Source organism: Sciurus vulgaris (assembly GCF_902686455.1).
Source record: "Sciurus vulgaris genome assembly, chromosome: 18".
NCBI lineage: Eukaryota > Metazoa > Chordata > Mammalia > Rodentia > Sciuridae > Sciurus > Sciurus vulgaris.
The window spans coordinates 11965468-11982522 of NC_136479.1; the positions used below are offsets into that span (position 1 = coordinate 11965468).

At 58.3% G+C, this 17055-nt stretch overlaps 1 protein-coding gene across 1 annotated transcript in view; it reads right to left on the reverse strand.

The window, feature by feature from the left end:
* The window catches only part of MYH11 (myosin heavy chain 11), a 91827-nt gene that overhangs the window by 39197 nt on the left and 35575 nt on the right, over positions 1-17055 (reverse strand). Inside the window, exons 4-10 of the mRNA XM_079120602.1 lie at positions 16745-16772; positions 10748-10850; positions 9294-9314; positions 7384-7476; positions 5992-6055; positions 3334-3432; positions 1860-2003 (exon numbers count right to left, since the gene is read on the reverse strand). Coding sequence (XP_078976728.1) covers positions 1860-2003; positions 3334-3432; positions 5992-6055; positions 7384-7476; positions 9294-9314; positions 10748-10850; positions 16745-16772 — 552 coding nt within the window. The remainder of the gene's footprint in view (positions 1-1859; positions 2004-3333; positions 3433-5991; positions 6056-7383; positions 7477-9293; positions 9315-10747; positions 10851-16744; positions 16773-17055) is intronic.

A 17055-nucleotide genomic window follows, 5' to 3' on the forward strand; every position in this document is an offset into this window, starting at 1 on the left:
TAGGAAACTTCATCTTAAGTAAAATGTCAGCCTCGTTTGCCAGAAGTAGAGGACAACAATAAGAATGAATGCTAGGAAAACAAATCATACTGTCAAAATGTGGGCAGGAGCTGGCCTGGGATTGGCCCTCTGCGGTTCAAAGGGGGACTACCAAGAGGAACTGAAGACCTACTACGCACCAGACTGCCACTCTGTCTTTGAAAGCCGTCAGAAGAACTGAAAGGGGTAGAGAAGGGAACAGTCACCGATTAGGGCTAGGCATCACCTACCACCCAGCAGTCGGGTCCACGTCTAGAACACACCAGGATCCTTCCAGCCTGTTTCCACCAGGTCCTAACACAGTTTTACAGAATTTTAAAGGACAAAAAATCCCTTCCCACAGACAAAAGTGGGGGCTTTGGAATTCCAAAGTCCCAAAAGTAAGCCCCAGCTCCACCAGCAACTTGCTGTGTGTCCTTGGGTAAGTGTCTTCACCTCTCTGTTTCTTGGTTTCCCCACTGACAAACACAGGATAACAACAGCTGCCTCACGGGGTTGTCATGATATTAAATGATGCACATAGAGCACTTCATACAATTGTCACCTGATGTCTTTCTTCACTTTAAATATACTGTCAGCATTTCTACAGAGGAAATGCATTTTTCCAAGGCAACTTAAATTGCTCCATTAGTTTTCTTTCACAAGGACAGGCAAGGATCTAATAAATCATTTATGGATCAACGTTTTAGTTTGTCCCAATTTTTTACTATTTAAGTAAACTACAATGAACACCCTGGTGTCTTGAGGAGGAAGAAAAGGAATTAGCAAATTTCTGGTACAAAGTGAGCATTTAATCACTATTTATGTTTTTAAAAAGCAAGATCAGAAGCAAGACTGACCCATGTCCCAAATAACATGAATCACGCTTGGGGAGGTCACGGCGCTGGACTCTGCCAGGGACCCTGGCCAGAAGCCACCAACGGCATCCGCTCGTCAGCCGAGCCTCGGGACCTTCTTTCTGGACTCAGGTTATCTCAGAGGAGTGGCCCTCCCCGTCACCGCCTTTCAGCCATTAGCGACATTCTGGGGATCTGCAGGGCGTGGGAAGAGGGAGACTTTCCACCATCCTGCCCTCGTGTTTCCAGAAGAGATTGACCCTGGACACTGGGGCACGTTCGCCCCAGAAGGAAAGTGTTTCCGGAGGCACAGCATCAGACCAAGACTTGGAGCCGTCCTGTTCTCAGGCCCAAAGTGCTTCCTGGCCTTTGGTTGGTGACCCTGGTCCACAGGGTCTCACCAGAGCCGCCTTCTCAGAAAGAGCTCTGGGAATCCTGCCCTGTCCACCGTGCCCCTGTTCCTAGCAAGATTGGCATCTCCATCTGTAGCCCAGGAACCCTTCTCAGAAACCATCACCTGCCCCTTCCAGAACGTTCCACGCCCCTGCCATCGTGAGGAGCTCAGGAATGGAGCTCAGCCTAGACCACCAACCAGTCAACAGACCCTGGTCAGGGACTCGAGCAGGAGATCCACCTGCTCCTTGGACACAGAACCCCCGGGTGGGGGCTGGGATGTAGCCTGGCTGCTGTCTACATAGAGACAATGTTGTCGGTGACAGAGGACGAGGACCCAGGTTCTAGAAGAATCTTCTGCGTCCCTAAATCCTGCCACACCTGAGGATAGCAGCCTTGCTTAGGCCAGCCCGGGTCACTTGCAAGTGGGGAGGGGAGCCTGAAGTCTGGCAGCTGCCTTTCTAGAACACTAGCGAAGCACAAGCAGAATTCCTTCTCCCTGGGAGGCGGGGAATTCGGCAAGCAGGGGTCCACCCTGACTGCAGTCCTAATGAGCTCAGCGGGCCCCAGGCCCCTGGCTGCGAGGCCTACCCAGCTGCTCCTCTTCGTTGAAGCCCATGATGGACATGGCCTCCAGCGTCTCCTGGAACATCTCGTCATCCTGGGCGGCTGGGATGGGCACGAAGCCATTGGACAGAAATGTGTAGTTGTTGAAGCCCTCCAAGAGCAGGTCACCTGCAAGGACAGGGGCAAGCGGGCAGCACGAGAGAGGCCCTGGCCAGGGTCTCAGCCGTGCACACGACTTTCTCAAGGCTGAGACGTCATCAGTAGAGGCCTCCCCAGTCATGGCCAGACGCACGCAGTGGGGGACTGTGCCCCGCCTCTCCAGTTCTGTCATGGGGGGAAGTGGCCCCAGGGACTGTCGTTGCTGGCCTGGTCCATGCCCAATTCTGGAGGACCGGAGGTGGAGCGCAGAGCGGGAGCCCAAGTCCAGCCCATCCACTGCTGCCTTTGGTGCCGAGCCGAGGCCACAGGCTCCTGAACACCTTGCGGGGCCACCCGCAGCCACCAAGTGCGGATCCATACTCTCGCTGGGGTGGGGCATTGCTCAGCGCTCTGTCACCCAGGACTGCTCCACCCCATGTAGAGGCCGCAGAAGGCCACGCAGCCAGGCAGTGCCACGGGTCACGCCACCTGGCCATGGGGCTGGGCAGTACCTCCACCCCGCCGGGGTGAGCACTAGCTCAGACCCCATACCGACGGGAAGCAAAGCTGGTGCCGTTCTCCTGGAATTCTGGACTTAAACCTATTACCAGGAGGTAGACGCCACTGTCTGTCTGCCCCCTTAGCTGTGTGTCCCTCAAAGTTAGTGGAGGACTACATGATCCACGCGACCGCACACTGCACACCTGCTGGAATCCGGCACGAGGCAGGTCACGTTTACATGAAAAAATCATTTCCCTACCACGGAGGCCAGCAAACCTCAGCACTCGGCCTGTTTCTGCAAATAAAGTTCCATGGAAACGCGGCCAACCGCGAGGTCTAGGTCCCGCTGATGGCTGTGACTGTAGGGCACTGGCGGAGCTGGCCAGCTTGACATGAACCACATGGCCAGCAAAGCTAGAAGATTGACTCTGGCCTTTTCCAGAAAGTCTGGTGACCTCTGTCCTACAAAGGCTGATTCAAAGTCGCTTTTGAGTCATAGGTAACAAAGAGTCCTTAACCCCACTGTCTAAACTCCTCACGAAATCAGAATACATCTTAAATACTTGGGAAGGTCATCAGCCGAGCGAGGTGGTGCTTTCTTCCACTGGCCTTGGAGGCACAGGCTGCATCTCACTGGACTTGGGTAAAGGTCTAATGTCTAACTGCAGTCGCCATCCACTGAGGCACACAGTAGGTGCTCAGTAAACAAGGATGGCTGAGCAAAAGCCTCCCTCTCTCTGGGAAGGCGAGGGGCTGCCCGCCTGCCACCCAAAGCGGGCTCTCTCTCTGACCAGCCAGTCACCCACCCGAGCCCTGAGGACGGGCCAAGCGCTGGCCACGGTCATGGTGAGGGACTCACTTTTCATCTTGTCCTTGGCCCCAGCGATCAGGTAGTAGAAGATGTGGAAGGTCCTCTCCTCTCTGGCCTGGCGAATGGCCCGCGACTTCTCCAGCAGGTCTGGTGTAGGAGTCAAGGGTCCTGGGGACACTGCGGGGGTTGTGCTCACAGAACCCGGCCCCTCCCCTCCCCGTGCCACTGGTGGGGACCATGACCAGGCCAGGACAAGGGTCCTTGGACAGCTCTGGAGGGCTCGGGCTGGGCAGGCTGACCGCCCAGTTCTCTGGCCATTGGCCCTGGGGACCAGCGAGACTATTGGGTGCTGCTGGCAGATGCCAGGCCCAGTAAGAGGCAAGGGAGACAGAATGAAAAGGAAAAGCAGAAAAAGATGGGGATAGAATGTTCCAGATGGAGGGCTGAGGTGGAGAGCTGGTGGCAGGGACCCAGGACGAGATGCTTCCCAATGCCACCAGCCGTGCCACTTGTGACCAGCTGTCTTCAGGGCTGCATGTGGCTCCGTGGCAGAGCCTTGCCGAGCACGGGGCTCTGTCCCCAGCACCCCGGGGTGTCTTCAGACGTTGCAGAGTGAAGGTAAGGACCCCTCAACATAGAACCTGCGTGTCCCTGTGCCCAGTGCTGGGCACGTGTCCTCAGCTGAGCCTCCCCAGCTCCCCGAGGGAGGTAGGGACACCAAGGTTCCGAGAGAGCAGCCATGTCCCAGGACACACAGCCAGAAGTGCGTGGCCACGCTGTCCTCCACACCCCATTCCAAAGAGGGGGCCTGAGGGGATGGAGGGGGCTGTCAATAGGCCCCACGGTGAGTCTCAGGAGAGCTGGGTTGGGGGAGGCCGGTGGAGGCCAGGCCAACTGACGCCATAGAGAAGGGTCCCCAGGACCCCAGAACCCCAGCTCTGGAGCGGCTGAGGCCCGGCCTCCTGGCTAGGTGGGCTGGCTCGCAGTCCTGGACAGTTAGGGAGGGTTCTTAACCAGCAGAGGACATCTGGTCTCAAAAGTTTCTGGGGCTGGTGGGTGGGCTGGGCTCTGGTTCCTGGAAAGCAAGCTTGGAAGCTGTTCCGGAAGACCCGGGTCTGAACTCCACTTGCCCACCACGCGACCCCCAACCCCCACTCACTAGGAACCCGGCGGGGACCCAGGACGCGAGTACAGTCACCCCAAACAGGCACCAACCCCTCTTCCCAGAGCAGGATCAGAACTAAATGAGATACTACATGCCAAGGGCCCAGGAGGGAGCTCAGCATGTGCCGCCCAACCCTCGGGCCAGGAGAGCACTGTGCACCTGCCATAAACCTCAGGTGCCATCCTCACGCCCTGGAGCAGCTGGGGTACTGCTGCAGAACACACCGGCCTTGTCCTCTGGGAGAAAGAGGCCATCGGCAGCCTCTGGTGGCCGAGTTCCTAACCTCAGAGATCCCTGGATCTGGAGCTGCACAGGAGCGTCTGGGAACCTGCCCGTGACGACGGGCCCGAGGGCAGAGATATGTGCATGACCTGGCGTGACCGGGAAGGGACCACATCACTGACCTAGTGGCACTGGGGACAGAGAAGTGACCTCCCTGGCTCCTTGGGTGTCGAGGCTCGGCCTGTTGTTTGGGAGGGGGCCTGGCTGCGCTGCCCAACTGGTCTCCACCTCCTGGGCTCAAGTGCTCTCCCCGTGTTACGGACTCTGAGGAGCCAAACGGAGCCTGGTCCTCACACTTGGGTTTAAGGAGCTACAATTTGCTGCGGTGCTTCTCCAGATGAATCGAGATTTTGTTTTTAAAGATCAGTACACAAATGCCCATCTTCTGGGGAAAACCTCGGCAGATTTCAATAGGTAACACAAAGGTTAGGTCAGTTACACAACAGCCACCAGGTATCAAGCCCAGCCAAGCTGCATGCCACCTGCCACCCACATCATCTCATTTAACCACTCCATACTCCAGAGGGGAAGCGGGTACCACCCCATCATACAGGGAGCACAATGAGGGCAGAGGCTCAGAGAGGCTAAGTAACTTGCCCAGAGCCCCACAGCCACAGGGCTGAGCTGAGAACTGGACTCAGGCCAGGACCACTCCTCAGCTGGCCCTCTTTTCCAGGGCACCAAACGCAGCTGAAATTCCCCCGAGTCCCGCCCCCAGGCTCCTGCTCTGCTGTCAACCTGGCACCTTGAGCCCAAGGGCCGCCTGGGCTGCTTCTGGGGTCGGAGATCCCTGAGCCCGGCCATCTCCCACTCGGCCCCGCTTCACCATCCAGACCGCAGGACGAGAGGCCGCACATGCCTTTCTGCACAGGGCTCCTACCTGCGGAGGGCGGCTGGTCGCAGACCCACCGCAGGGACAAGGGGTCATGTTTGGCCGCAGATCACACGACAGGGCGCCTGACCAGCGCCTCTGTCCCTGGTGGGTGCCGAGAGCTTTTCGAGAGTCGATGCACCGTGTCTGCGCCAGGCAGGCACCTGCGACGAGTGGCCAAGGTCGCCCGGCCGCGGAGGTTCACCCAGAACCAAGCACCGGCTGCCTGGGGTTCCAACCCGGGGTTCCATCCCGGGTCCGCGTTCGCACCGCCCGATACAACAAGGCCTGCGGCTGCGGAAGCAGACATGGCCGGAGTGTTCTGGAAGCTCAAGAGCACGGGAGGGGCGGGGTTCCCCGCCACGTGACCCGGCCGGCGGAAGGATACAGGTCTCGATGTTGGCTCCCACGATGTAGCCGGTCACGTCGAAGTTGATGCGGATGAACTTGCCCTGGAACAGGAAAACGGGGTTCGCTGTCACAGGGAGCGGGATGCCAGGGAGTCTCCTGGGGGCGCAGGGCCGACCCTCGACCCTCGCAAACGCTCAGGGCCTCCAAAAGGGCAGCCGGTTGGAAGGAACCCGAGCCCGCCGAGCGGGGGTGGTCCCAGCCTTGCGGGGACCGAGCGAGTCGGACAGGCCCAGGGTTAACCTCATCCGGCTCTCGCAAGGACTCGAGTCCATCGCGGCCACACCACGTCAAATGTGGGAAAATGGGCTGAGCAGGCGATAGGCAGAGCCAAGGCCAAGGGCGGGCCTCCACCTGAGCCTTCCCTCGGAGTCAACTGCTCCCTCCTCACAAGGGCACCTGCAGCCCGTGTTAACCTGACGGGGGAGGCAGGCCATCCGTCTTTGCTCTTAACCTGATCTCAGGCCAGGAAAGGGGACATTGCACGAGTCATAAGAACGGGTTCACGGGGCCGAGCGCTGTGCGAACAGGCACAGAGATGCACGCACATCAGCTCTGGGCGGGCAGGGCCCGAGTGTCTGTGGTTTCCCATGGCCCGCCCGTGAGGGACAGTTCCCAGAGGTGCCCAGGAGCCAGCAGAGGTTCCCGCTTCCAGGAGCCAGGTGCAGCCCGCCCGCGGCCTCTCCTGACTCAGATCTTAGGGACTTTCCTACGGAGGCCTTTGCTGCTTCTGTACAATAAAACAATGTTGGCCCACGTGTCACCAACCACCCACCTCCCGAGCTCTCCCACCCGTTAGACTCCAGCTAAAAGGGGAGACCGTTGGAGCCTCAGGAAGCTGCGTGGGCGGTGGCACTTCCTGCCTTATGGACTGTCGGCTCCCCAACCAGGACATGGGCTTCGTGAAAGCTGGAACCACGTCTAAACTGTTCACCATGATTCTGTGAACCTGGTTCAGTGCCTGGTATGCAGTAGGTGCTTCATATAAATTGACTCAGCAAATGAAAAGTAAAAAAAAGATGCCTCCCAGAATGACTGTACACAATAGGTGCTAAATAAGTGGTGAAGGACATATGTGCATGAGCTCATTGCATGCTTTGAAGAATAAATGAGTGTCGGAGATGAGTATCGAGCACATAGTAGGTGCTCAGTCAATAGTAAATGGATTATGAATGTCAAATGTGCCTCATCCGCGGTAGATGCTCAATGAACAGTTACTGAGCGATCGAGCCAATGAGAGACTGGAGAAGCTGCTGAGGCTCCCTACACCCGGGCCCAGATTCCCCTGGTGCCTGTGCTCTGTCTCTCAGCAGGAGGCGACACCAGGGGACCTCAACATTTTCCAGAAAACCCGTGGGGCTTTGCTACTTACGAATCGCGAGGAGTTGTCGTTCTTGACCGTCTTGGCATTGCCAAAAGCCTCCAGAATCGGGTTTGCTTGTAGAAGCTGCTTTTCCAGCTCTCCCTAGAATTCATTTGCATTTAGTTATTGGAGAAAGTGACCTGGGTCCTGATGGTTTGGCCTGAGGTAGATGTCGTCACCAAACTCTGCCCTTGACACAAAGGTTCTCTCCAATCCCCTACCTCCTCTCAGACCCTGAGGATTTCAGAAGAGCTCTCTGATAGCTAGGACTTCTGTTTCCTAGAAAGACTACTTTTTCAAAGACAAGTGCCTGTCATCTAGGAAATGTCACTGTTACTGAAAACCATCATACTGCACAACACCAGGGATGTCATTCACATCCTAGTAAATGGTGCCCCTGAAGTTGTGCAGTGCCCAACCCACTCTGCTGTACGTGGTCCTCCAGCAGTCTTCTTCAAGCTAATTCCCTAGGAGCCTTCTGATTGCATTAAGACGATGTTTTGATGTTAGATTGTCAGGATGGGTTTTCTGACATCTCCAATGGAAGATGAAGGTAAGGGAGGGGCAAACCCCACCAGGAATCCTTTCAACCCACTGCAGAACAAAGCTGTTGCCTGCCCTCCATTCGCCGGGTTAAACGCAGCTGAGACCTATCCAGCCCGCAGAGCCCTCTGCGGGGCTCCTGTGCACAGTGCTCAGGTGAGGCAGGAAGGCCAACCGGCTGAGTCATGCAGAGGAAGCAGAGGCGCTGGTCTGCCCGGTCCTGGGGGCGCTGCAGCCTGGCACCAGCTCCCGGTCCCAGCGTGGCTCTGGGGTCCTAGCTGCCTGTCCTCCCAGGCAGCAGGCCTGGCTAGCAAGACGCTGGGAGGCGCCCAGCAGGGACACAGCAGGCACAGTGTTCTGCCGCCTGCTGAGGAGCTGCTCCTGGGGACAGGACGGAAGCTCCTGCTTGTCCCTCGGGGCCTTTATCCACATGCCCTTCTCCTCTGCAAAGCCCAGAGCAAGAGGAGCCGAAGCCTCAGCCTGGGAAGCTCCGGGTGCCCCGTGAGCGGAATCGCTCCGACCGCGGATACTGACGAGAGCACCATGGGTTTTCTTAGGAGTCACTTCTGCTCACTAACCTGGGGTTCCATGCCCACCCCAAGTGAGGACCCAGCAGAAGGAGAGGGGGATCTTGGAGGAGAGCTTTAACTCGGGGCCTCATCTTGTGCACCGTGCGACTAAGGCCAGAACAGGTAAGCGACTCAGCCAAGGTCACACAGGAGCCCATCTGGAGGAAGAATCCCGACTCTCCTGCCTGCCACCACCCCGATGCCCGTCTAACGCGGATGGAGTGTGCTCCTCCTGGTGCCACGCAAGGCCCCTGACCCACCTGCCAGCCCCCCAAGCTCCATGTTAGAAATGAGTTCCCACAGGCAGAGGTCGAGCAGGACAGGTCGCGCGTGGCGTAGCTGGGGCCTTACCCGCCACCGAAGCCAGTGCGCCGCGAGCCTGGCCAGCGCCAGCATGCAGAGGACAGCACACGGCACACGCATGCGTGGGCACACAGTGCAAGGGGCGGGGCGGGAGGGGCGGGGCGGGAGGCGTGCCGCAGCCGAGCGTCGACAGTCCGTCAAGCCGGGAGCCTGGGCGGCAGTCCTAGATGCTCAACCAGACGGGAGGGCCGCCTGGGGTCAGCCGGTCAGGGTTCTGGGGCTGGGCAGGTTGGTGGGCAGGAGGGGCTCGGGGCGCTGGGATCCACCTGGGGCCCGCACAGCCGCGGGCCTCACTCAGCACCTGGCCTCCGACGCCCGCGGGACGGGAGCCAGGGCGCTTGCTGACGGGGTGGGGGCTCGGGGGTGCGAGAGGGGCATGCAGATCTAAGTCCACTCCGTGCCGCCCGCACACACCGGGCCAGGGGAACACTCTCGGTTACTCACGTAGGCAAAAGACGGGCCTTGCTGCGGTCAGACAGCACAGCAGGAAACAAAGGTCAGGGTTACTCACGGGCAGGACACGGGCCGGGCTGGGCATCCAGCCCCCACAGCCTGTCTCCCCAGATGGCGCAGCTCCTCCTCCTCGGCTCTTCCCTGCTACTCACTTCCCTCCCTCTCTGATCACTAGCGGCCTCATGTTCCCAAGGTCGGCTGTGATTCCTGGGACCACGGTGGACTTGTCTTTTCAGATGGCAGCGACTGAACCCAGGGGCGCTTAGCCACTGAGCCAAATCCCCAGTCTTTTTTATTTTTTGAGACCAGGTGTCACTAAGATGCCTAGGGTCTCATTAAATGGCCTCAAACTTGTCATCCTCCTGCCTCAGCCTCCCGAGTCATGGGGATTATAGGCACGTGCCACCACCACATTGGTCACAGTGGACCCTTTAAAATGGTAGCCAGCAAGATCACACCTGAGAGGTGCTCCATGTGCAGGAGATTGGCAGGTCCTTGGTGAACTCTGTCACTATCACCATCACTTCTCATTTTTATCACAAAGGCAGAGGCAGGCCGCAGGAAGCCTCCACATCCGGGGGCCATCGGTTCCTGCGCCCTGGCTGGGAACCAGCTTGCCAGGGGCAGAGCTGACAGGCCAGGCCTTGGGTCCCCAAAGCTACAACAGGCACCACCCCAGGCCTCCAGACAAGCTGGCTGCCGTGATCGCCAGAGTCCCCTCAAGGGCCTCAACAGATCTGAAATGGCAGGCAGCAGTGACGCCTGGCCTTCCACCTTCTTGTCCCCAGACCTCAGACAGGGGTGGGGGCAACTCAGGGCCTGCTGCCCGGCCCCTCCTGGGCGGATCAGGCCGGGCGGGTGGAGAGGAGGACGGCCCAGAGCCATGGCGCCTGCCAGCGGTCCGGGCCATCAGGGGGCTCGCGCGGCGATTTGGCGCCGTCTCCACTTGTCTGGAAGCTTGGTAACCACGAAGACAGCACCTCAGCCCTGGCCTCACCCAGCAGGGTCTGTCCCACAGCAAGGGACTGACGGGCCCTGGACCAGAGCGCCTCCCCTGGGGTCGAGGACACGGAGGAAGGAGCTGCCCAAGGTGCGCCGCAGTCCTGGGGACTTCGGAGAACCATTTAGGCAGTGGCTCCTAGTCGTGGGATTGTGTCCCCCACCAGGGAATGTGGGCCAGTGTCTGGGCACCTGGGTGGTCATCACGACAGAGGGGGCAGGTGCTGTGGGAGTGGGTGGACGCCAGGACGCCACCTGCTGCAGAAGGACAGCATGGCCCCTGAGTGGTCCTGTGGGAAACCCCGGAGGAGGGGAGAGGGCTCTGTCCATGGAGGCTGGGACACTCCAGCCGGGAGCTGGAGGCCGGGCGGTGGCGTGGCCCACGTGCTCAGAGCGTCCAGGTCACACCCGGGTCAGGCGTGGCCACCTGCCGGGCGGCCACTCACCGTGATGCTGGTGTCCTTCTTGCCCTTGTGGGAGGAGGCCACCACGGCCAGGTACTGGATGACCTTCTTGGTGTTCTCGGTTTTGCCGGCTCCAGACTCGCCTCTGAAAGACACAGGAATTGTGACCCAGGAACAGGTCCCCTCCCTGGGCGCTGCGAGCCAGGCAGACCGCGGAGGTCATCGCTGCCTTCCCCAAGGGAGCCCGGCTCCCAGAGCCGCTGCGACACGCCCAGGGACGTACGGCCGGAAGCGTGGCCTCCCCAGAGACGCGGGAAGGAGCTCAGACGGACAGTTTCGCTACGAAGGTCCAAACCCAGGCCCTTCACACTGTCAGACAGGGACCGGCCCTTCACACCGTCCCCCAGACGGCAGCGCTCCCAGGAGACGGAGCTGGGCTCCCACCGCCACCGCACAGGCGGAAGCCCCCTCACCCTCGGGATCCCACCTGAGCTCCGGGCGTCTCGGTCAAGTGTCCAGGGGTAGAGGGCTGGCAGGCCCGGCCAGCAGACGCGCCCCTCGGGCACGGCTGTGACCAAGATGGCCTCGACGCAGCTTCCTCTGGCCACCGGAGTTGCCGTGGAAGGCCCGCTTCCTCCCAGGGCCCCAGAACTGCTCTGGCTCCCCAGCTCCGGGCGGAAGAGCGGTCCAGGGCCTCGGCCAGCGCCCTCCCTCCCCGTCCACTCTTGTTCTCCGTTTCCCTTTCTTTGCCTGGACTCTCACCACCTGAGCTCTGTTCATGTTCTAGTATAAGCGCCGGGCTTTATATCTATATTTTTAGTATTTTTAGTTGTAGATGGATGCGGCACCTTTATTTATTTTTACGTGGGGCCGAGGCTGCACCCAGTGCCTCCCACGTGCCGGGCAAGCGCCCTGCCACCGAGCCCCAGCCCCAGAGAGGTTTTTCCTTTCTTTTTTTCTTTTTAAGTCTGGAAAAGAATTCTTCTGCCCAGGTTGGCCCCGGTTCCCCGGGCAGAGCCAGGGCCACCAGCACTGCAGCCGCCTCTGCTCTGCTTCCTAATTTGGAAATGAAGAAATTAGGTTTTTTTTTTTTTTTTTGCTAAGAGACCATTAATAACTTTGCTTATAACTCAACGAAAGAAAAAAGAAATGTGTGCCCTGAACTGCTGCCCAGTCCTACGGATCTCTGTGTGTCCGGTGGCTGAAGGCCAGGGACTAGGGGCCGTGTCACACCAGCCTCTGTACGTCCCCTCCAGCCCAGTGGCCTTTATTTGCATTCTCTCTTGTGGCCTCGGAGGCAAGTTGTGAAATGAGAACCACAGAGGCTTTATCCCCATTTTCCTGAACAGGAAAAACTAAGGCTGATTTTTGATTTTTTAATTTGAAGAGAATTGATCTTTTTGCAGGTGTGGGGAGGGACTTTGCTAATAGTTTCACATGCACAATCTCCTTCATCCTCCACAATTCCTAGAGGCAGGACTGACCACCTCCACCTAAGACAGAAGAGGAGATCTAGCTCAGAGTGGCTAAGCAACTTGCCCTAGGTCACACAGCAAGGCAGGGACACAGCCAGAATGGCCAGTCGGGTCTCTAATTCCAGTGCAAGCAGATCTCCTTTTACTGCATTCCAGGACTTAGGCCGCTCTTTAGGAACTTGCTCTCTAAAGTCAGAACCAGAGGGAAAAACAACTAGTATTTTTTGAAAGCCTACTACTCTGCACCAGCACTGGGCTCACCAGCCTTTTCATTTAAGCCTCTCGTCGTCTAATGGTATTAATTATCATCATCAGCCTGGGAAAACCGAGGCTCAGAGAGGTTCAGTAAGTTACTCCAGGTCACACAGATAGGAAATGGGGGAGGAAGAGAATTTGAACCCAGGTCCCCTTGACACCAGAGCCCATGTTCTGCCTTCTATGCTTTTCTTTTGATAAATAAGGGTAAAGACAGGAGGAGCTCCCAGCCCTGCTCCACCAGCTTTTCAGTATGTTCTAGGAATCTTCACTTGCCTTAAGAGGCTCTTTGTAACCAGCAATCAATGAGCTAAGCCATTCAGTCATTGACACCATAGTATAAAGTAGTCTAACCAGGTTAATGTCAAAATATTTGACAGATTTCACTCCAAACTAAAGGAGCTGGGTTTGGATCAGAGCGCGAGGGAGGAGGAGGGAAAACTGGATGTAGGAACCCGCCTGTGTGGGTGGTCCTGAGCCTAAGCCCTGAGCCAGCCCAGAGAGCAGTGTTTACCGCCAAGGCGTACAGAATGAGGTCTTGGTCCAGCACATCTGTCCTGGACACGCTCCCCCTGTCTCCTCTCCCACAATTCCCTCCTTTTCCCATCTGGCCCTCAGCCTCTCCCCCTCCTGAGTCCAGCAAAGATGTCAGAGGCCACGCCCTCCACTCTGCCAGAGAAGGGCAGCAGGACACAGCTGCTGGGAACCCGCTGCCCCCCTGCTGGGCTCATCGGCTGCAGCTTCACTGGTAAAAACAGACTCTCCCTGGAGGCTCTGCCAAAGGGAGCCCGGCTGAGGGCTGCCCCCTGGAGCTCTGGGGATGCAGAAGCCGCCCTGGTTCCCTTCCTCGAGGACCTGGACTTGACCAGATATGACCTCTGGGCCCCGCAGTGACCCCACTGCCAGGTTCTCTGAGTCCAGTCCCAGTGGCTGGAAGGAGTCACCCAATGCAGTTAACTCCCAGCCCGGGAGGCCGGCTTCACGAATGTGCAAGCTGCACAGTCCCAGGGATGGGCCTGAGGAGGGTGGGGCTCCCTTTGAGGCTCCGATGCTGCCATCTGGACATTCCTGATGATGTTTTACGAAGGGCTCTGCATTTGAATTTTGCATGATTTTACATGATACACGGCTGGGCAGAATGCCCTCTCCAAAACCACTGCAGCCTGTGGTCCACTCTTGGTAAGAAGACCAGTTGACTCCGAATCTCACAGCTGATCAGTCTCTGGTCCTCACATGACCCTACCTCTGCTGCCAGCCCCCAGTGCCATCTGGCAATTGTGTGCCCAACTCCTACGCATCCTGCAAAGCCCAGTGAAGCCCTGCCTCTGTTCTAAGGATCCCCTCTGACTGTCACTGGCAGAAGCACGGCCTTCCTCCTGTACACCATCAGTTGCCAGAATGGCACAAACAGCTCCCAGCCCAGACTGTTGTGGAGTTCGAATCCCTGCTCTGCCAGTTGCCTGTGTGACCTTAGGCAAATCACTTAACCACTCTGTGCCTCAGTTTCCTTATCTACAAAATGGACATCATAAAACCCACTTACCTTGCATGACTGTTAGAAGGATTTAATGAATCCTCACCCAAAGAAAGCAGGCCCTGGAGCAGGACAGTGCTAACTGCTGTGACTCTCATGACCACTTCCTTCCCTGTGCTTGCACTTTCTGTTTACATTATGCCCTTTACCATCCATGTGGCCATTAAGACATGAATCACTTGGCCAGGTTCCACTGTTTAAGCCAGGAGTCCCCAAACCCTTTCTGTAGAGGGCCGGTTGGTAAACACTGCAGGCTGTGAGCCACGCCGGAACCACGTGCTCTGCACCCTAGCACAGATGCCAGTGTGTGAGCGTAAGGGCGCGGACGTGTTCCAATAAAACTTTATTTATAAAATGCAGACGGGCTGATGTGGTCCTCTGGTCAGTTTGTCAATCTCTGGCTTACATCCCTCGGCCCCTTCTCATCCTTTCTAAAGTGCCGCCCCACCAGCCCAGAGGCCCCGCCCACCTCGGACCTCACGCCACGCCCCCTCCACCCCAGCCCCCTGCCACCCACGCAGCCTCTTCCAGTCCAGGGGCTCCGTGCCCCGCTCTGCCCAGGCCTCCGGTTTGCTCACCCTGGTGAACAGAAGGCAGCTCACTCTGCTGTTGGCTTTCAGCCCCTGCTGGCAGCCACGGCCGCAAGCGTCCCAGCCTGGCTTCCCCCAACGGCTCCCCCTCTCCCACCAGCCTTGGCTCCTCCAGCCTCCGGCTGATTTCAGCATCCCCAGAATTGTTGAGTTAGGAGAGTCACGTGGAGGTGGCTCAGCTGCACAAGTTGGATTTCCTTCCCGGCAGGGGCGATGGCCTGCGTGGGGCACTGGCCAAGCGATGGCCGCAGGCCTTTCTCCAGCCCTCCCGCTGCCTGGCTGCGGCGATGGATCGGCCCCTCCACCGCGTCCTTCCAGATGAGGTGCTGCTCACCTCGGCTAGAGCCATGGGCTTGGTCCCGCGTGGACTGACCCTCTGAAGACGTGAGCCCAGGATCCGCTTCTCCTCCGCTTCCTCTGCAGGCATTTTGGTCACGGTGATAAAAGCCTGCCCCCTCCCACCACTCAACCCGATGCTTCTAGTCCCCATTTTACAAGGGGAAACTGAGGCTGGAGGAGCTGCTGGCTTGCTTCTAAGCCGGTGGGGAGCTGGGGATGGGCAGGACTTCCAGCCAGAGGTTTGCCCTGGAATCTGCGCTTCACCACATGGCGCTAACGGACCTCTACCGAGGAATCCGTGTGAAGATGCTCAGTGAGCATTTACTGGACCTGGAGCATTCACTGGGGCCTGGCCGTGTGGGGAGCCAGGAGCTTAGGAGCTGCCGCAGTGGCCTGGGTGAGAGGCCAACTAGGGAGAGGCCATGGGGTCAGAGGAGTGGACCCAGGTGGCAGTATCTCAGGGCTACACTGTCCATGGTGGGCACTGCTGGCCACAGGTGGCATCCAAGTCAGCCACAGTTGACTTATATAAAATTCGATTCCTTGGTCACACAAGCCACGTTGCAAGTGCTCCAAGCCACTGTCACAGGAAGCTGTGACGCAGAACCTGCTGATGGTGGAGGCTCCAGGGAAGAGGGCAGGTGTCTGCTCCATCACCCGCATGGCCTCTTCCTGAGCTCGGCTCAGAGAGGTTGAGTGCGCTATGCAGGATCACACAGCTGGAAGCCACCTGGAAGAGGTACTCTCCCTGTTCCTGTCTGCACCACACTGAACCTTCTCACATCTTGCAAGATGGCGTCTTGGGGATGACACGCAGCTCACAGGGGCCTCATCTCAAGATGGGGGGACTCTTAGAACCACCTGGGCGGAGCCAATATGCCCAAAGTTCCTTACGAGGGAAGCAGGAGGGCTGGGGAGAGCACGGAGATGCCCAATGGGGACCACCAGCCAGGAACTCGCAGCCTCTGGCAGGCAGAGGTGGGGAGCCACCTGGGTGCACCCCCCGCCTACATCCACCTGCTTTACCATGACGGGGAGGAGAGTCCCTCTCCCACACATCAGTCTGCACACAGTCTGCCCAGCGTCTGTGGGGACTGGTTCCAGGACCCCCTGCGGCCACCCCAGTCTGCGAATGCTCCGTCCTTCCATCAAACGGTGTGGTGTTTGTGTGGCATTTGCACACGCCCCATGAGCACCCTCACGCCTGGCAACGCACCTCCAGTTACTCATAAGACCCCACGCGACGTAAACACTGTGTAAATAGTTACATGTCAGACTTCAGGGACCAACGGCACGAGAAGAGAGGCAGATTTCCCCCCAAACCGTCTCTCTGATTGACTGACTGAAATACCTCCTTCCTGTCCACTTGAGGTTTTCTGCAGAACTGAGGCGACTGCCTCGTTTGATTGTCTCCGTTTTCTACCTACATGGACCCCACACTTGTCATGCGCATCTGGATCTCCCGCTGCCTCTCGTCTTCCCATCCCCCTCTGAGGTTCTTAGCGTCTCCACCCCAGGACCCTTGCCTAGCAGGGGCCCAGCGCTTCCTGGCCCATGGTAGACACTTAACTGCCCAAATCTGCCTTTCCAACCTCGGGAGTTTCGGGGGAAAGCTGCAAGAGCCTTCTGAAATCGGAAAGCAGGCTCCAACGTCAAGGCCCAGACCCCACCAGGCGTCACGGGGCTTCGGGTGGCCTGCCTCCGAGGGGACACTGGCCTCGGTGTTTAGGCGCATCTGGTCCTTGCCAGGTGGGAACCCTGAACCCACCGAAGACCCCGCCCTCTGATCTTTTAACAGACTGCGTTGCGAATCTAGAAAAATAAGGCAGAAAGCAGCTCCACTCACGTGCACAGGATGGACTGGTCCTCCCGATCTGTGGAGAAAGGAGAGAGAGCCGGGAATCAGGGGGAGCTCTGGCTGAGGACCTGGACCTGGCTTCCCCAGTCCCCCACTCCCACGCTCTGCAGGACAGCCCTGCTGGGAGAGGCCAGGGGCCAGCTGGGCTTCTTGCCCAGGGCACAGGGGTCAAGGCCAAAGACAAGGGCAGCTGCAGAATTCGAGAGGCAGCCCCAGGAAGGTGCTGAAGTGGACTCATCTTGGAGGGCCTGGGCATCCATTCTGGAGAGTGGGATGGGGGTCCCAGAGACCCACCCTGC